We start from the raw sequence: 20475 nt of genomic DNA, 5'->3' as shown, positions 1-20475 counted from the left end.
CGTTTCTTGCTATAGCTAAAACTGAATTAAACTAAATGCCAATTTGGCGCATTGGGGGGGGGGGGGGGAAGGAAGCCAGCCTATTAGATGTCATGCAGGATATGCAAGAGTAAAAGTTGAGGCAAACGGATCTCACTGGAATAGGCGTATGGAGTAAAATTTTCCAGGGTAGAACTTTCCTTAATGGAGGCAGAGCCGAGAGCTCAGGGGACCGTGTTTAACTCCGCACAGTTTGCTCACTCCTGGGAGATACCTCAATATACTTTGGTGTAAGTCAGCAGATTTAGATCAAAGTTCTGCAGAAGATAATGCTTTACTTATGTCACTTACCTTTTTGCTTTAATTAATTCTTTGAGTTTTGTCCCATATTTGTGGTAATAACTCAGACGCTCTGGGAGATAGGGATATCCGTATCCTTTTGCAAATGTAATTGTTTAATTGCACTCTAAGTTGTTTTTGCGTAACAAGGATACAGTAAATAATAACAAGGATATAGTGTTGTATCTGTACATGTTGATGTTCCTCCATGCCATAACGGCATTCATCACAGTGTTAGCTTTGTACAGCAGGATAAATTAAAATAGTAGGGGAAAGCCATATCAAGTACCTTTTTATCTTGAACATGAAAGCTTTGGAAAGAGCGAGAAGAAATGTAGTGGCCGTGCCTACACTGCAGAYGTTTGGCCATCTTGTTTTGTTGATGCCTGAGCTTTCGTTGATGTCATGCGTTGCCAAAAACTCCTAGTCTAGTGCAGTTAAATTGGCAAAAGTTTGCATCTTACTGGTAGAATGCACTTGGAGCGGCGAGAGCTGGAATACAGTGTTTTAGCAAAAATACAGCTTTGATGGTAGAAATTGCAGCACCATTAAGCATGTTGGCAGCTTCACTGCCAAATGGTCATAACGTGGGCTGCAGGTTCTTCATTATTCACAAGACTTTATCTGGCAGCAGGAGGGACTAGTGGAAATTCATTTTCATGTAAATGGCCAACTGCTGAGTAAGATACTAATAGCAAAAATCTCAACAGTGGATATCTCTAACCAATTCTCTCTCTCTCTTTCTTTTTCTTTTGCTCTATTTTTCCTGCAGGGCTTGTGAAGTTGGGGGTTCACTGTGTCACATGTCAAAAGGTTGCGATAAAAATTGTCAACAGAGAGAAGCTCAGCGAGTCGGTGCTAATGAAGGTAATTTTCTAATGGGACATTTAAAAAAAATTAAATYCTTGGCTCTGTCTTCTGTTCCATGCAAAATTAATATCTTTAATTATGTTTAACAAACATCCCTGTCAGTATTAGGATTATGTGAAGCATAATAACAATAATTCAGTGATGGGGGAGGCTAGGGCAGCTGAAATTAAACAAGAGTATGCATGTGCTTTGAGAACAAAATTAATGGTTGGTCTCAGAGTTGTTACTTCTCTGCTGGGGCAGATGTGTGTTGGGCTTYTGAGTTTCCCTGCTGGATTGCAGTGCGTGATACCTGTGGTATGTTGCAGGCTGAGGTTTTAAATGTCAGTAGGAAGACATTTAAGTGAGGTTGGCAAATCTATCCTTTGAATACTCCTACTGCTGCTCTGCTTGCTGCATGGGTTCAATACGATCTGATGCACCAAGGTCCATGACTGTTTTAAGCTGTTGTAATTCCCTTAGTATCCACAGAGCTGTGCCACTGGAAACTGTGAAAGATTCTATCCAGTGACCCTAGAATTCATAGTGTAGGGTTTATGCCTAGCCTTGTGATAACTGTCTCCTTAGATTAGTGTCATTGACTGATCTTGGAAACCTAAAAGATAAAAATACCTGTAAAAGTTTCTTCATGTCATTTGGTGACTAGAAAGGTCAAATCCAGCCTGATGGGGGAGAGGACAACTCTACTGCAACCAAGAGAATTCCACCAGGCTGTGACCTGCAAATATCGCTTATGTTTTTGTGTGCAGCTTACAGCACTTTATTGAGGTTAACTTCTGTATGAGCACATACAACATATAACTTTATGCTGTCATTTATTATGTGCACTTGTATGTGTCAGCTGTTTTCCAGCACAAGTGAGTATGGAAGCCTTACTAGGAGCAGAAGGAAAATGGAGATTAAAGGAATATGAGGTCAGTGAATGTTAGGCACACAATGTAAGTTTACTTTTCAAGGAAGGATTCTTAAAGTTTATATTCAATTATAATATTTTTCAAACTTGCCTTTCTGGAATTCCAGTGAAATATTCGCTCTCCTGCAGTACTGTGAATTCAAGCAGCCTTCTGATAATGCTCGGAAATTAGAAAGTGGAATAGGCAAGAAGACTGCAGCTTAAAGGGCAATTCACCAGATGAGCAGAACACAGCAAAAACAAACAAAGCGTGTAAATGGTAAAACCTGAACGAGGCGTTCAACACTTTGAATATTTTCAAGAGTAATATAGTAGGAATATTTTTTAAAAAACATGAGCATTATGTTAGCAGAGAGACACTGTCAGTGTCTGGTATCTTGTATAAAACATTTTATTTACCTCATTGATTTTCAGAGTAGGAGGCAAATCACTTAGCATAGCAAACTGATCTCTCCGCTTTAGGTTTTTTGCATTACTCCTGTTGTAGTATAAAATCTGAGTAATAAAACAGTGTGTTAGGCCCGTGTTTACATGGTCACATGCTGAAGAGGGCTGCATTTTCTGTAACATCCTACAACATCCTCGCGGAAAGCAGCAGTGCATTTTGTTGGAATTCTCATTTCCAGACCATCTCCTGTGCGATTTTCTTTCAAGGATTCTGTACTCAGTGCTCAGGAGCAACATAGGGAATTGAAGTAGTTAGCTCAGTTCTTGTGTAAACTCAGTAACCAGATGTCTTTTCAGGAATGCCCTGTGCCTGATGGTCAGAGGCAGGCTTTGAGATTTGTAAGGGAATTTGGAATTCACTGTACTGTTAGCCAGCTTAATCTCGCCTGGCTGAAGGGGAAAAGTGCTCACAGCTTTCAGCAGTCCCAGTGTGGCCACTGCCAAGCAGCCAGCTGACAGCCTGCTGGGGGGATTCAGCAGCCACGGGGAAATAGCCATTGGTGAAGCCAAATCATGGCGGTGTGGTGGCATTCCTACTTTGCAAATCTTCGCACTGGCTCATCAGTTCCAGTGACTCTCTTTGCCAGTGGGCCCTGCAGAACAGTCCCTGGAGCCAAGTGTTTCAAGTCCACAGCCACTCTCCTAAGCCGGGCCCAGACTGATGGATCTTGCTTTAATCCATCCTTGGACAGAAAAACTGGATCTGACAAATACTCACACCTGCTGCACGAAGCTGTAAAACTGCAGTGCTCTGGCCATTTATCCTAGAGCATAAGGAAGAAGTCTGCTCGCAGTCCTTTCAACATCTAAAATGACAGGCACAAGCACGTACAGCAAGCTGCTCTCTGCTGCCTTCCCATTTCTATTTTGACTTGCTTCTTGCAGCCTTCATCTCTCCAATGTTTTTGCAGTGAGCATTTGTTTGATTTTGTGCATTCAGGGAACTGTCCCTTCTTTCTGCAGCTGCTCTTCATCTGAGCTGTGCAGAATTGAGAAGCATTTGGTAAAGTGCTTTCTAATCATAACGTAATAGTATCAATATTTCTGGAGAGAAGAATTTGGAATTGAAGCAGCTGGTCTCAATTAACAGAACTGCTGCTATGGAGATGATGCACAGGCAGGCAGGATGCAGCGCAAGCTGCAGGAAACATAGCATCCAAGCGCTTGCTGCCCTATCGGGGACAGGGCTGCTAAATGCACGTGTGAGCCCTTCAGTCTGCCGTGCCCGTAGTTGTTAAACGTCGGCTGGGGAGCACTGTTCCTCTCCCAGTTCCGCCTTGGTCCTCTTTAGGAGTGTGGCTTTGGGGGCAAAGCTACACGTGTAGTTTCTTAGATGAGAACACGGGTCCTGGCTCTGTTCTCACTCCTGTTTTCACACAACTGGTAAATATTTTGTCTGGTTTTCTTCAATTGCCTTATTGGTAARCTCCACTGATATGGAGACTGACTGCCCAAGTTACCTTTTGCTTGCTGTAGTGCAAATCAGAAAAAAGGCCTCTTAAATGAGTAGAATATAGCAAGTTTCTCAAGATGGAAATAGGGTTCACTAATTTCACTGAATTACTTCTGCATCACCACTTTAGGAGAGAGGGAAATTAGGTCCAGAATATAAGAGCTGAATGTGTTCATAAAGCAGTAAAAATTCCTGAAAATGCACGCTCATAACTGATGGCTGAATTTTCAGTACCAGCAAGAGAGTTTAGAGTTTATGACTTCAGAATTTAAGGGTTAAAGGTAATCTTTCCTCTGATGTGTCAAATACTTGTTTAGCAGTGTTGGGGAGTCTCATCAGACATACTCAGAAAAGTACTTTCCTCTTTAGCACCTCATAAGCCCTCTTTCCCTCCCTCCCTCCAAGGAATAAACAAAGGAAAAGCTCCTCTTTTGGTGACCTGTCAGACAAAATATCCTTTGGAAAGGCAGTGGTAGTAGAAGCGATGGGAACATAAAGGGTGAAGAGCGAGAAGGGGACAGCTGGCCTTGGACTAATTATTTGAACATGCGGACATCCTGAGAAAGACACAGATGTCCCACGCTTGATGGCTGAGGCCCGGAGCTCCATATGTGTGCTTTGTGCATGTGTGCGTGCGCCTTTTGTTTGTTCTGTCCGCATCCTCCTTCGGTGCTGGCCTCGGAGCAAGGCAGGTATTTCCAGGCTGGGGGATGGGAAGGGACACAGTCCCTTCCATGTTTCTCTTGTGGAGCTCACTTGAAACACGGGTGGTGGGTTTGGGGGAGGAGGGGGGTTTAGTGCCTTGCGGTGATAATGAGCTCTTCTTCCAAAAGACTCTGCAAAGGTGTAGTATGTGTCCTTAAGCAGGAAGGATCATTCAACCATCAGCGCCCAAGAGATCACTGATTGCCTGAAATAGTTGGTGGAGAGATGGGTAGCAGGATGGTATGTTGGCCTCTTGGAGCAGCCAAGATAACCGTGAAAGCATACAAGCAATTAGGTACTCTTTGCATGGTCTGTTCATCACCTCATTTCTTCCTGAGCTYATATTTCTATAGCTACTTCTTTATTTGCTACCTTATCCTACTTTGATTCTCTCCTTTCTTCTCCATTTTCTTTCAGTTGTTCTTTTTCTTCTATTTTAGCGCCTGTCATTCTTTTCTCCCCCATTCTGTGATTTCTTCCTTTTTTTCCGTGGCTTTTCCCCTTTTGATATGGAAACTGATGCAATAACTGTCACTGTTCCACTGCAAAAACTGCTGAAACGCAGCACATTTTGGGTGTCCGTTCTTCAAGAAAAAATGTTATAAAACTGGGGGCAGTTCAGAACAGATCTGAGAGAATAAGTAAACAATCAGAACTCATGTTTTATGAGAGACTCATGGGTTTCAGTCTTCCTAGTTTATCCAAGAGGAGGTTAAGAGATCACTTAATCGTGGTCTGTAAATGCTGATGAGGAGGGTAGGCATTTGATAATAGCAGATATTACAGTCTTGGAAACAAAAAGCATATTGGAAACTAGTAGTTGAAAGCTATAGGTAGACAGGTTAGAAGTAGAAGTAATATGCCCATTTGACCCCTGGGTGAAGTTACTCATTGGAACAAGCTGCCCAGGGTTGTGGTGAGTTCTTTCTTTTGGAAGAATATTAAGCTTTACGTTAAACTGCTGTGTGGTTTTCTAAAACCTAGGTTCTAGCTCAGCTTCTGCTGCTGCACTTGTAGCAGGAAGTAATTGAAGAAGGTTCTGTGGTCCAGGCTGTGTGGTAGCTCTGACCAGATTAATGCTACAGCCTCTCTGACCTTAAAATCTGTGAATCTATGAATTTCTAATCACATACTTGAAATCTGTAAGAAGTCACTCATTTCTGCCTGGAGCATAAAGAGAGGGGCCTGTGCAATGTATCTGCTGAAGCACAAATTTAGGCTCCCTCAAGCTAAGGTGAAGAAGGGAATTCATGAGAGCAGCGTCTTTGTTCTCGTTGGAATACCTCGCTTTCAGACTTTTCAGGCAAACTTTAGGACTGTGACCTTGGCTGACCTAGCTGTTCTCAGCTGCTGAGTAGAGGCCTGATCTACTGAAATCATTAGCAGACAATAAGAACAACTGCAGGAAGAAGCTAAATCTGAGACAGAGTTAGAAATGGACTGAATACTGTAACTGGGTCCAAATTCAGCTTTGATCATAAAAAGGTCGATTCCCCTGAAGTTAGTGAAATCATACTCACTGACACCAAACCTGAATTTGGCCAGCTTGGAATGTTTTTTAATACATTCAACAGTAGCCTAATTTTTTTCCAGCTGCAGTATTTAGGAGTTTAACTATTGATTGCAGTGGAAATGTTGTTAAGCTGCTGCTGAATCCTTCTGAATACCCCTGCCAGTGGATACAAATGAACAAAGAAATGAGACCACATGATTTCACCAGTGAAATGGGTGCCAGTATCCTAGATCCATCTAAATACAAGATACTGGAGCTAGTCATATTAAAAATGGCAAACAGGCAGAAAAGCGTTTTCATTTATTAAACAGAAGTCCCAAAGAAAAGGTTTTAAAACATTCACCCAGCTTGCCAGGACTCCCTGATTAAGGAACACTGCTATCCTGCTGGTACTCATCTATTATTCTTCTGATTGATTGCCTTATTTCTGCAAGAGGAGAATATTCCAGATGTCCTTATATTCACGGTGAAAAAACGATGACACGGTAAAAGAAATTAAATATCCCCAAAACACATACTCTCTTATTCATATTTTTACCTGCTGCTGAACATGGAAGTTACGGCATGCAAATAAATATGTTCGCACTTGCGTGGATCAGCTCGTGCACGTTCACTGCATAGGCGTGTTATAAACACACATACTCATCCTCGTTTTGGTTTATCTTTAACCCGGAGAATTACCGCGTGCTTGTCCGCCTTTAGCACTGGAGGAGAGCAGATTAGAAGCATGTGCATGTCTGTGTGCATGTTTGACGGTGCGTAGGTGGTGAACAAACTGGAGGAATGATTGGCACTCATCAAAGGATGCAAGTGCACAGACACACACTCCCCCCCCCCCCTTTTGATGCATTCAGTGGCCTTTGCAAGGCAGGGTTCCTCCGGGTTAGCTGAGGAGCGCGTTTGAGACTCACCAGGGCGTCGAGGCGCGGGACTGGGGCTGGCCAGGGCTTTGTGCCACGAGGGAGGTGGCAGCAGGTGCAGCAGGTCCTTTGCTTAAAGGTATTAATTATTTCCTTTGTCCCTTTGGTAGCAGACTGCAAATCGGGGCGCTGTCCCTTGGCACTGGCTGCGCAGGGGCCAGGGTGCGTATGGGCATGAGTGCGGTGCGGGCAGGAGCACAGTGCGCGCATGAGCGTGGCACCCCCGGCCGCGATCCCTGCAAAGGCTGCAGCTATATATACACATATATATATGTATGTATGTATGTATGTATGTATGTATATGTGTATATATCGCCTGACTTTTTCCCTTTTGCCGAAGCCAAGAGGCCTTTGCTCAATGCAGACCAGGTGCGTGTCCGACTCGCAGCTAAATGCACCCCTGGGTCCACGCGCCTCACGGCAGTGCATGAGATCTGTTTGCTTTCTCTAACATTGAATTATCATATTTTTGCTACATGTTGAACGTGACAGAGGAGGGGGGGAAACGTGAGCAGTTGTTCGGGCTGGTTAATGAAGACCAGGCCGTGCCTGCGCGTCGGGGCCAACACAGCCAACTTTAATATAAACGCGGCGCAGCCCCGCTTATCTCGGAAGACAAACTGACAGACGGTGGGAAAGCGAGCTGCTGCACCGGGTTTTCCCTAGTCCTTTCCCAGTTTCTCTCCCCCAGGCGGGAGGGCGGGCGGCCGCCCGGGAGGCGGAGGGAAGCGGCCGCGGGGCTTTGGTGGCGTTCGCAGCGGCTGCACGTGCCAAAGGCTTTCCGGGGAGCCGCGTGCCCTGCTCCAACCCCGCCGCGGCGCAGAGCTCGGCAAGCGAGGCGCCCGAAGGGGGTTTGCAAAGGCCAAGTCAAAGGCGCTGCTGCTCAGTTAACTAAATGGGGGAAAAAAGCAATATATTAGCGTGTACCTAGATTTATGGGACGGGCGGCTCTGCTCTGCAGTTTTGCGCCGAGGCTCCCGGGGGGAAGCGCATCCCGCCGGCTCCCAGGCGGCGGCGGGCGCCGTTGGCCGTTGCACGGGGGCACGGCGGTGGGATGGCGTGCGGGGAGCGCTGCGTGCCGCCCCAGCCCCAGGCAAATCAAAGCAATAGCATTTCTGTGCATTCAGGTGGAAAATGCCCTTGGGGGAGGCTCTTTGCCTGGTGCAGCCCCTCTGCGTAGGGGCCAAAGCAGAGCCCGGCGGCGAGCGGCAGGAGGGGGCGAGGATTAGCTGGTGGGTGCCAAACCGCACGCCGCAGTGAGCGGCGAGCTGGTTTTGCCCCGGGCGAAAGGCACGCCGACTTTAATAGGAAATTAGGGCTTTGCAGGGCCTCTGCCGCGGCGGGGAGGTGGCGGCGGCCCCCCGCGTGCTCGCCGGCCCCCGCTGCCTCGGCTCGGCGGTGATGCTCCACTGCAAAAACGCGAGAGCAAGCAGCCGGGGGGGGGGGNACCCTAGTTTGTATTCCGCGAGCAACCCATTTAGCACAGCACAGCTTCATGTGTGAGAGTCTGTCTTCTGAGTTCAAAGCGACAAAAAAGCACCTTACTCTATGAAGAACATGGGGAAATAAAAGGGGCTTATTTTCCCTGGCTTCCTTCTGCTATAGGGAGTTTGGGACTAGGGATCTGTTACTGAATGTATAATGCAGAGTGTTTTGTTTTAATCCAGAGCTGGTGGGGAGCATTGAAAGCCTGTTCACTTGTCATCTGTTTGAGCAGTTAAAGAAGTTGGATAATTGTATTTTCCGTCAGAGAAGAATCGCTCTCCACCTCCACTTTCCACCACACCCGCAAGTAGCACAGTTTGAGGTATTCTTAAAGAAGGAAATTAAACAAGAATCATGAGCACATGATGTACCTGTCAGAAAAACAAACCTGTCAAGTGTGCATAGTGCCTTTTGCTTTCTAAAGTTTGTGTGATCAATTGGGGCATTTGGGCAAGCTATAGAAATAATTGGACCTATTTTTTCAACCCACTTTTAATTCCAAAGACTTGTATTCCAACTGGCTCAAATCTCTATTGTATCAAACATATTCTACCCACAACCCTGTGTGTGCAAACACATAGACACACACAACCTACCATCCTTGTGCACTGTCTTGGTCATACAGCAGTAAATGTCCTTCACGAACCCAATCTAAAACTAGTTGAAGTCAACAAATGCTTTTCCATTCATTTCACTTGATAGTGTCCATAATGCCTGGATGGACAAATAACTGCTCCCAGAGATGACATGTCTAAATGTGCTCTGCCGTCCAGTCCTCATCCACCTGTGAAACGGCTGTGAATAATCAGCCTCTGAAAACCTTTTTGTTCATCTTTAACTGCTTCCACTGTAATTGCACCATACTTACATTTGGGGTGACATAGACCATAGTTTGCCTTCAAATTTGCCTCATCTGCTAAAGCTGATGGGAATTCTTTTCCTTCTTTTCCAAAACCCACTTTTATCAAAAGATGCTGATTCACTAAAATGTTTTCTCTGAAATAACTTTGGCTCAGTGAACTCCCAATATATCAGAGTAGGTTTCTTTTGAGCTCTCTCTGGATTCGTAGCAGAGTGCTAGGAATCCTCCTGCTTCCCGTTTCCATAAGCAGAGACCCTGAAAGCCCTGCCTCTCCAGAGACTTCCAAGGCCTTTGAGCCCTTTGCTGCGAAGCCAAGATGGAGGAAGGCTTTGGACATGCTTCAAGAGTCCACAGCAGTGGGGCAGACTGAGCATTCACACCTCCCCAGCTAGAGAGATGTGACCTAGAAAGCGTTGTTTTACAGGAGAGTGCCAGAAAGCAGTGGGATCCTCAGCTCTCGTCAGGCTTGTTGCTCAGTTCCCTGGGAGGGAGACGATCTAGGAGTTCCTCTGGAAGACTGAAAGGCCAGAGGGAGCCCCAGGGGAGGCTTAGCTGTGTCTTGCAGAGTTGTGTGGGGAGATCAAAGATCTTGAGACTGCCTTCCAGAGCTTGTGACCTCTGGCCTGATCCCATAATATTTCCAGAATCTTGGCCAGCTGAACGCCCACTTGTTCTGGGAGTCTGAAAGCCTCGTGTTCCCCCAGCCTGCATATTCTCAGTAGCAGAGCTACCTGGAGCCATAGTCTCTGCTAGCTCCAGGTGGGAATCTCAGGACTGGTGAGATTGTCTTTTTCAAGCTGGAGCTGCAGGCTCTGTGCTGCATTCAAGACTTTTCTTTGCTTTTTTTTCTCCACTCCCTGAAGGTTGATGAAAGATGCTAAAATGCATTGGATTTTGATTTGACTCAAGCTAAAACTTCTTCTTTTAATAGATGTTTTTTGTAGACTGAATCCCTGCATTTCAGCCAGCTCTGTTCTCTGGTTAGTTAATCAGTCTGAAGAAGCCCAGGATGAAACCTGTCCCAGGCCTGCAGAGAGTAAAGGATGCCACGGAAGAATGGATTTTGGTTGAGCCTTACATAGAATTGTTGGCTCTGGCCATGTTTACGGATAGGAAATTCTTTTTATGGACAAAGCTACTCCCCAAACATGGGGAATTACTCATTTTTTTGTTTTGATAACCCTGAAGCAAAAAAGGGTTGAGAGGGCATATTTTCTGACCTGAACTACAGAGAGGTTTTAAAGTTATGCAGCTCCTTATGAAAAATAGTCTGGCCTGTAATGACCACAACTAATCACTACCTCAGTTTTCAGTATTGCCATGATGATGGACTAGTTTATCCTTTCTTTGCTMACACAATTTCTGCCTGGACTGAAAGTAAAACTCAGAATGGAACTCAGATGCAGTCAATAGTCTGAGAGCTATATTGACCAGTCATTTGAGAGCCATTTCTGTAAGCACTGGAGCAACCATATAGGGTTTTTTCCACCTATGCTGGGATGGAACAAGTATGCCTAGTGCCAGGATATGTTCTGATTTTTTAGAGACTATTATATCCTGTTTTCATGGTTCTGCCATGCCAGTGTTTGCTCACTGTCATCACAGAAGCTTGTAAGCAGTTTAGGAGGAGGAGGAGGATGCTGGAATCTCAGCGCTGCAACCCATGTACTTTGCAGGCAATTTCATTAAGGTCCAAGGGTAACACAGCAACTGTGGTTTAGACTGATGTTTATTTTCTTTTTTGTCTTAAGCTCTTTGGGTTGTAGATGAAAAGACCTCTGACTCCATTTCATGTTGGCTTTTATTTCACATTCCAGAATCTTGTCTGGAAGCCTTTTTATTCTTTTTTTTTTTTTTTTTTCCTCCTGGAAGAAGAACCAGAATTACATCAGCAAGAGCTCTAAAAGCAGTGGGACATCAATTCTTAAGTATATTGACTGAGACCAGGATCAGGCTCAGATTTTTGACCCCACTTCTCTGATGCATTATAAGCACCCCATAAGCATCGATATTGTGATCCATCCCAGTTAAGGGGTGTAGTCTATCTTTTTATAGCAGACAGAACATTTGAACAAAGACTATGTTCAAAGCTTATCCTAATTTTTTGCTGAAACAGCTCTACAATGCTTCATACACCAGCACGCTCTTCTGTTAAGAAGCATTTCTTTGGCCAGTATAGCTTATAACAGTTTCCCAGCCCAAATAAAATGTGTCACTCAAGGGATTTTTAACTAGTATGACTGTGAGCTTAGGGCCAGCATTGCGCTGTCAGTTAGGGAATGCAGGCTCTTTTTGTTTGTTCTGCATTTTTCTGTCCAACATAGAAGTTTTGCTGATCATTTCGTTAAGTGCACTCAAAGCCTCACTTGGTCTATCCTCACAGTGCATGCTATTAAATAGTTGGCACAAATTTGGGGAAAGTCTGGGAAGGCTCATTGCAGAGCTGTCAGATGGGGCTGGGCACAACATGCCATTGGTTTGCTTGGCTGCTGTTAGAATACGTTGATCTCTCTTTCTCTCTAGTGGTAGGTTTTTAGGTATTTGGGCACTTCCTCCTTTACCAGATGTTAGCTCTGAACGCATTGCTTTATCTCCTATCATCCTGTGATGCTGAATCCATGGGGAACATGCACTTACTATGCTGGTCTGTTCACGAAGATACTTATACAGCAGTACGTTCTTTGCTTTCTTCTCCTGTGGATGCACATACCACCCATAGAGAAGAGACCTCTGAGGTTTAGTTGAAAATCATGTTTTTTCTGCAACTCAAAGAAATTCTTCCAGGTACCTTGGTACTAAGAAAGCTCAACCATATGCTGTTACTGAACCAGCTACCACCCAGTGACAAAATTGCTGTCATGATGTAGTTGATCCTACTGCAATGTGGGAGAAGCAATCAGCACCCTGCTTTGTCAGAGCACAGGGCATTCTTGAAATGTAGGGTGTAATACGTTGTGGCGTGCTGTGCAGCTGCGTTAGGAGGCAGCAGCAATGGCTCTTTGCTGCGAGGGATAATGGAAATATTACCTTAATTCTGTACAGACTATAGGGAGGAAGAAACTGAGTTTAATCTTCAGCTTCTGCATCTGTTCCAGTCTCTTAATATGTAATGATTGCTCAATAACATCTCTCTTACGTTATCATACGTCAACCCTGGTGAAATAAGGACATTTGAAGGTGGCAAGAAATTCTGGGGTGCCAAACCCAAGGCATGCTGACTTTTTCGGGAGTGTTCAAAACTATGAAAACTCAAAAAAGTCAGGCAACCAAAGTTACCTGTTCTTTCTGGAAATTTGGGAGTGATGCTCCAGATTTTGCTAAAATTAACCCACCCAAAGTCATGTTTTAGAACTTTTTGATAAGGCAAGGGGACAGTTGTCAGTAGTTGTCAATGCTTCTACTTAAGAAGGAAAATCTGACCTACAGAAAATGATCTCTTGCTCCCGTTCCTGGCATGTACCAGAGGCAGGAACATTCTTAAACCGCTTGCAGCTCTAGCAACAAGTTTCTCCTGATCTGTACGCTCAGTAGGAAAGTGTTGAGGTCATGTCAGTTGTGCAAAGAATAACACAACAGAGTGCAAATTTGGAGTTTTTCTTCCTCTTACGTTTCCTGCTGCTCCAGGTAATAGTAACATTCCTGGAACTATCACCTGCATCTCCCAGATGCAGGCCTAAATACAGTAAATAAATAAAAAATAACAAATTGTTCATACAAGACACTAACACCTAGTTTTTTCTCATGTCTGTTCATAAGAAATGCTCCTGTCTTTTAATGAGAGATATATTTTAGCTTATTTCTCCAGTTCCTAATAGCTTTTTGTACTCTTTTGTACAGCTCTGTGTAACTAAGTAAACAAGGCTAGAAGATCTAAAATGAGGAAGAACCACCAGAATATGCAAAAACTGCCGTAACAGGCATGCAAGGAAATAGGAAAAAGTTGTTACTCTTCCCTATTGAGTCTGAAACAGCATTCCCATAAGGTTGTGATATGCGCACACAGTTTTTCCAGAAGAATTGCTAGTGGATTACATCTCACAGTGTTCTGGAAGTCTGTTGCGTTGTCCATCAGGAACCTGTCACCATGAATCCTTGTAACAGACTGGATTTTAGTGGTGCTCGGTGGGCAGAAATGCAGTATGCATGTCTAGATTCATATGTGTGGAGATGGTCCAGCAGAAAGTACTTGCTGTCAATAGAGGCAGAATAATTTCCCCAGCTGTGAAATACTTTATACTAAAGTTATTTTTTAGAGATTTTTCCTCTTATATTTCCTTCCTAATACGCAGAAATAAATCCCCTCAGTCTAATGTTCTTATCTCTTTTTTTTTGATGAATTTTCTCTCTTCGCTCCTGCTCTCAGCTGTCCCTGAATTTCCTTCCTAAATCCCTTCTGTCCTTTGTTGACCTCCTGTTGTCCCTCACTGTCCACTGCAGCACTTCCAAAGCAGAAAGGAAAAACACACGCACAGTAAGAGAGTGCACATTATCCTCTAGGTGTTACATRTTCATTTTATCCTCCTTTCCACCTCTTAAATCAGTCTCTGTTTTATCAAATCCAGAAACTAATAACCTTTACTTGAGAACAGGTGGGTGAGATTGTTGGACACAGGAAGGAGTAGTGCACAGCTGTCCCCAGCGTCACCCGGGGCTGCGTTTGCCCTTCCTTCTCGCGTAGGGGTGTAAGTTGTGAGGTTAGCGGCCACAGAAGAATTGGATAAAGAAGTCCAGAGCACAGGAGGGAATAGTCTGCTTTGGGGCACTCTTCTGGGCAGCAGAGCGCTGCAAATTGGGCATTTCATTGCCCTACAGTACCAGCATATTCCCAATGTGAGAGACAGGGCATCTGGGCCCTGTCTAGTAGCCTGATAGAATAAAAGATTTATTTCAAGGAGACTGACATGTGGAAGTCCAGCAGCAGGTAGGAACATGGCTAAATACTGCCTATAACAGTAACAAAACTCAGAGACCTGTTAACCTTAAAACAATCATTTATGAGAGGAAAGAGACCCTTAATCCCGTGTGGCTGAGCAGGCTCATAGTGGTGAGAATGCTTTTAGGTAAAAGCACTGACTGAAAACTGCTTTCCTTAGTATTGAGGCGAAAGCGCTACCTGTTCCCGGTGACTGAGGATGTAGGATCTGAGCGACRATGGATAGTAGCCCCTTGCTGCTTGTGTACTATGATGGCGTATAGTTTATTGAGCCATCCTGCAACTTGGCAACCTGTCTCACATTTTTTGGCAGCTATCGATGGTTCAGTGTCTCTATGCATCTGTTTGGCTGCAAATGCATCCCCAATACAAATTGAATCAGCATCAGGATTCTCAAATGTCAGGGCTGTAGCAGATGATATACCACTTGAAGAAGAGAGGACATATCAAGGAAGAAGAAACCTAGGATAACCAGATTGTTACAGTTCCTAAACAGGGGATGGGAGTGAAACATTGTAGGCCATCCTCCCACTCAGAGGGACTGCTGCTGACGGAGGTCAGCTGTGGCTTTGTTTAGCTTGGTTTTGAAAACCTCGAGGGATGGAGATTCCTCACCTGCTCTGGGCAGCCTGTTCCAGGGCTGCATTACGCTCCTAGTGCTCCTTCCTCCCCTAATGTCTAACCTGAACCTTAGTGCAGACAAGATGAAAGAGATTGTCCAAGCATCACGGCTGCTGCATTCAGTTATGAACAAACTTGTGTCAGCCATCAAATAAAGACTTACAGCAATTAAAAAAAWATCTATAGTAGTTGTAAGAAAAGCTTAGACCTAGGAGAACTGTGGAGACACTACTGAATGCAGCTCCGTGGTAGGAACAAGCAATCAGTGAATATGAGGGCCAAGGTCACACAAATTTAGTATGAGAAGAGTCAGGAGAAATAAATGAGTAAAACTGATGATCAACAGAAAACGATAGAAAGAACAGGGGTCTCAGCAGGTGAAAGTAAACATACCACCAACGGCATAAACACTGTTTAGGACTGACGCAAAGGCGAGCGCACTGAGGGGACTGTGTAAGGCTTAAGCAGCCCGTAGGAACTCGTGGTAGAGGTCATGTCTCTTTTGTGGTTTGATTACCAACAAAAGAGCAAACACATTAACAGGTAAGGAAGAGCACTGTCTTGGAGCCTGCCTGCAATCACAGAGATCTCGGTGATCTCTAGGAGGGAAAACACTGGAAGTGGCATCGTGAATGCACTGGGCTCGAATGAATAATGTAATTACTGAATTTCTGTAAATAAAGGTTTAGATATAAATCAAATTTTAAACATAAAATTCTGTAAATATAGTTTGAGGAACAACTGGCAGGCAATACATGAAATAGTGAACATATTGGCATACCTTCACTGCATTTCTAAAGAGATCTTAGCTATTCCTGACTTTCATTTCTCGCTCTTTCAAATTGCTGGTTCTCACAGAGGCTTGACCTCCATCCTCTGATATCATCTCTCCAGCTGTCCCTTTCATTACAGGTCTCTTTTTCTATTCCACTTGTTTTCCAGGTGCAGATCCAGTTAGAGATGCTGGTTTTCTCTTATTTTTACCTATCTTTTGAACAGCAATACCATTCATATCATCTTCCATTTCTTCCTCCCCATTGCTATAATTGCCTGGTACTATTGCAAATATATTTTTTTCTCCTGTTTTGACYCTCAGTCCTCTATGTACCTCTCTTCAGAATACCTCACAGTCATCCTTCTTTATTTCAGCTACCACAGTGATAACCCCTCAGGCAGCTCTGTTAACTGTGTCCTCAATCCTCAGTTCAACCTTTAGCTGAGTTTAATATCCCCATTTGCCTTAAGAGCTGTTCTTTTGCCCTGGTCTGTCTTTTCAAAAGCTTGTAGAACTTAAATTAGGGTCTATTTTGTGAGCGTTCTTAACCTGAAACAAGATGCTATCATTTCTAGTGGTTTGATGCCAGATCCGTTACTTTCGCTGTAACTGAATACAGAATTTAGTACAGCAGGAACAGAGAAGATTTAAAGAAAATGCTGCAACAGCCCRTTGGAATAATCAGCTCCTTTATTTGCACATGCAGATGTGAACTTTAAAAGTTACAGTATTTTAACCAATATATATATATCAACAGTTTTAGTGTTATTCTTACGATAAGGACTCGGGATACCTTGACCCACAGCACACAGTGTAACGGGGGAAGTTGAAAGGTCTGAGCAGAAGTGAAGAATTCAGAACCTGGCAGAAAGGTTGGGTCTTGACAGATTTGATGCATATGCGGGTACTTAGATATCCTAAGCTTAAAGCCTGTACTTAAACCCTGTAGAAATTAAGAATGTGGTTCAGGGCTTTATGGACTAAGCACATTCCCGAAGAATATGTTCTAATGAATTAGCCTTGGATACTTAGTGACRCAGTAGTTGAAAGATCGAGGTTGCTCCTATGTGCATCAGAATATGTTGATGCTAGATGGGAATTTTTTTAATTGGTTTTGTAGCCAGGCAGTTAAGAACAGGTATTTGTTGCCTGGTGAGGAAGTGGCATGGCAGGTAATAGAAATAACTCATTGATTTTCAAAAAAGTATTTTGTGGCCCAAAATGGGTATAAAACATATTGGCCCAAGCTCTGGGTTGTCATAAGAGAGCTCTACTCTAGCTGGATTCGGTAGAAGTGCAGCTTTTTGCTATGGGACTGAATTTGGCCCTTGAGTTTTACATTGTTCCATCTCTGAGATAAAGCTCAGAGTCTCCCTGATCCTGTTGCTATGAGAAATCATTTTTATTCACCCGAGGGCATTTTTGCTCCACCCATTTTGTGCATTTTCCAAGCCATAATATACTTCTTCTCAAACAGATTATTTGATTTTTATTCCTTTTATTCTTAAGTGATTTCCTGAGGGGTGGGGGGATTTCTGTGCATACAGAAAAATTGTTAAACTGAGACCTCATTATAGTAACTTCAAATGGCTGTTTTAAACTGCTGACTGCCCATCTAATTCATTATGGTAAATGTTCTTTGCTTCTGGGCACCTCCCTCTCTCTGTGTGCCACAGTGATGCAAGAAGAAATGCAGAGGTCTCTGGGGGAGCTCGACATCTCACCCAAAGCACCAAAGGGCATGGACCGCATGGGTTTGTGAAGTTAGTCTCTTCCTGCAGAATCAAATTCTCCCCATGGGTCCACTGGTACGTTTGTGCAATCATGAAAATACATAAATTAGAAAACCAGAGTAGAACAGGAATAAGTTTTAGTCAGTAAAAATTGTTTGTAAATTCATACGTTTGCTCGAGAAATTATGCCTTTGGAAAGGGCAGTACACAGGCAGCACGGACGCTGCTTTGACTCCCAGCATATACTGCAGTGCAAAACATACCCAGCACGTTATATGTGATGTTATCTATATRGCTTCAGTCTCTGGAGAGGGAATGTGGCTGCCCCGTGAAAGCTGAACCTTGGGGGTGGCAAAGATCACATTACCCTATCAGAGGCGTCTTCTCCTTCAGCTGTCCGCAGCTGCGAAGCCTAGGAAAGCACGTTCTTCCCTCTTTAAACAGGAACCTGCCTTCAATTCCTCTTTGCTGTTACACACGTCCCGTTAAGTCTGTCACTTGTTTGGGGTTGTCTACTGGCCATCTGCTGTGAGGGATAAGTAAATATATGCATATAATGCTTTCTTCACTGCTGCATTATTGCATTTTTAATTCGGTATAACAGTGGACATGCCCTGCCACCAAATCCGAAAGGACACAACACAGATAACAGACCTACTAACTCCTGAACATACTGGGCAACAGGATCAGTAGGGGATTCCCAGCACTTCCAGGGAATTAGCTCCACAGGATAGGTTAGTCAAAAAGTATATTCATCTTCAAATGATAACTAGAAGCCCTAAGGGAAAACAGACTTTGTGGCAGCTGTTTTTCTCCCCTTGACTGCTCACTTTTCACTTTGTACTTTAGCTCTCTCTTGCCCTCAATTAACCAGTTCTTGATACCTGCCCRGCTTTGCAGAATCAAGCACTTAATCATAGACGAAGGCTAAACTTTCTTCTTCGCAGAACAATTAAGCCTCTGAACCTTCTGCTCTGTGCGTCTTGGTCTTCTCATCCTTTTGCATTTCCCCATCCCTGCAATCAAACTCGTCGTGAGTAGCTGAAAGCGCAGTGCATTTCTTTTCTTCATTATTCTCTATCTTGATAAACCAGTGTGACCAGCAAATGGCACCAGATTTCTGTTTGCATGTTGGGACTCCTCGGCTGCAGCATTATCCACTGTTTGTTACTTCAGGCTTGCTGCTGGCATACACGGGTTCATCGAACCGGAGCCGGAACCAGCTTTCCTGTACCAGTTCTCCTGCTGCSTGTGGTTTCCAGGCACAGGGCTCAATGCAGCTCCTGTTTGTGTACGTTGCTCACAGATCCTGCTATTTGATTTAGGGATCTCCTGGTCATCTCATCTGCAATACAGACTCGACTCTACAGAATTTAGCACTATAGCTAGAAGGCTACTCATCTCCTAAGAGAGCCTGCCTTTGACCTTGAATGCTCTTGCAGTTGTTAAATGCTTGTGCAGGTTTCCTGAGGAGACAGAAGAGCCAGTTTTGCAGTATGACTCTGCCTCTAAATGTGACTATAAAAATTAATGGCATTTTAGGTTTCCCGGTTTGTTTTTTCTCCATGGCTTGTAAATCAAACGTGTCCAAGCTTGCAAGTGAGGAAGAAAATTTCCTAATGGCTAGTGTCTCAAACTCGCTCACTCGATAAAGTTACCTGAAAGTAAAGCTTCTACACCGGAGGGTTAGTTGATTAGCTTTATGGACGGTACAGGAACCAGCGTAGATGTTACTCCTCCTGTCGTGGCTGGGTTTATTTTGCAAGGCTGTGTTTGTTTTGCAGGGATGACAAAAGTATCAAAATCTTGTTTGTGTCATTTGGCCAAACAGAATCGTTTACAAATACACAACAGGGAGCAAGGGGAGGCTTTTTTTGAAAGCTCTGCTTACCGTACTGTAAAAATACTTATGCAATACGGCACAGCACTGCTGGTGGGGACACAGCTGTACTAGTTAGCCTCACCTGAAACAAGACAAACCAAACCGGTGAAAATTCTGCTCTCCTGCTGGGACTGTATCTACAGCAGGGGTTTCTGTGGTCACAGCTTTTTTTAGTCGCATCTTGTCGTGCTGCTGTCTGATACAGTCATGTTGGCAGAACCCTGAAGTGCAGCTACTCTTCTGACCGTACATATGCTTTTAAGCACACCTAGTGCAGAAAGGTACCATCTGCCCCTCATAACAGGAGATGGATCTTTTCTGATTGTCCTGAGCTGAGAGTACTGGAATCATTTTAATGTGGGGACAGGACTATCAAAATAAGATACTGCATGATAATCAGAAAATTCGGTCCTGCAATGCAGCATTACAGAAAAAAAAAAAAAAAATTAGCTTTCACACATCGGGGTCTAAAGCTGCTAAGTAAACAAGCAGACAGTATATTGTGCAAAAAAAAAAAAAAAAAAAGGCGAGAGAGGGAAAGAGAGAGAGAAAACCAAGCAGTTTGTCTCGCTGCGCCATATAGGGGAATTCAGAGCAAGAGAACTGTGTATTTGGGTCAGCTGAGTCCTAAAGGAGAATTTTCCTGCAGTCCCATTTTCATACGTTGTTGTTGAAGATGCCAGACCTTAAAGAGACAAATATTAATAAGAAATAATCACATAATTGTAACCTGCCTGTTCTGTTGCTGCTGCTATTTCAAAGAAAGATCAGCTAAGCCACTAGGGGTACGTCTAAACGGTGCAACACAGGGTCATGCAGAGACACCTAAGTTAGCTCTGAACACACTCACACGGAGACAGAAACGCTGTAGCCGTATCAGTGCAGTGCTCAGCTTGGGCTCATTAGCCAGCTTGTTTGGAGCCAGCTGAGATGTCTCTGCCCAGCATGGAAATTTCTTAGTTCTCCTCTGAAAGACCTCAGGTCTTATCCAGGCCTGATCCACAACCCGCTAAATTCCAAGAAAGTCTTTGTGCTGATTTCGGTG

At 44.0% G+C, this 20475-nt stretch overlaps 1 protein-coding gene across 7 annotated transcripts in view; it reads left to right on the top strand.

Moving 5' to 3' along the window:
- Window positions 1–1093: 1093 nt before the first annotated feature.
- Window positions 1094–20475, top strand: part of BRSK2 (BR serine/threonine kinase 2) — a 163052-nt gene continuing 143670 nt past the window's right edge. For 3 of the 7 annotated variants that reach the window (XM_026076437.1, XM_026076435.1, XM_026076436.1), the window contains exon 1: window positions 1101–1185. In XM_026076437.1, coding sequence (XP_025932222.1) covers window positions 1180–1185 — 6 coding nt within the window. In that variant the 5' untranslated portion in view covers window positions 1101–1179. Of the gene's footprint in view, window positions 1186–20475 lie in introns of all 7 variants that reach the window. The other 4 variants (XM_026076434.1, XM_026076430.1, XM_026076431.1 and 1 more) reach the window with 3 other exon arrangements.

Source organism: Apteryx rowi, unplaced genomic scaffold, assembly GCF_003343035.1.
Source record: "Apteryx rowi isolate R43461 unplaced genomic scaffold, aptRow1 scaffold_430, whole genome shotgun sequence".
NCBI classification, from domain to species: domain Eukaryota; kingdom Metazoa; phylum Chordata; class Aves; order Apterygiformes; family Apterygidae; genus Apteryx; species Apteryx rowi.
The sequence above is the reverse complement of the archived record's forward strand: the minus strand, read 5'-3'. Positions and strand labels throughout refer to the sequence as shown.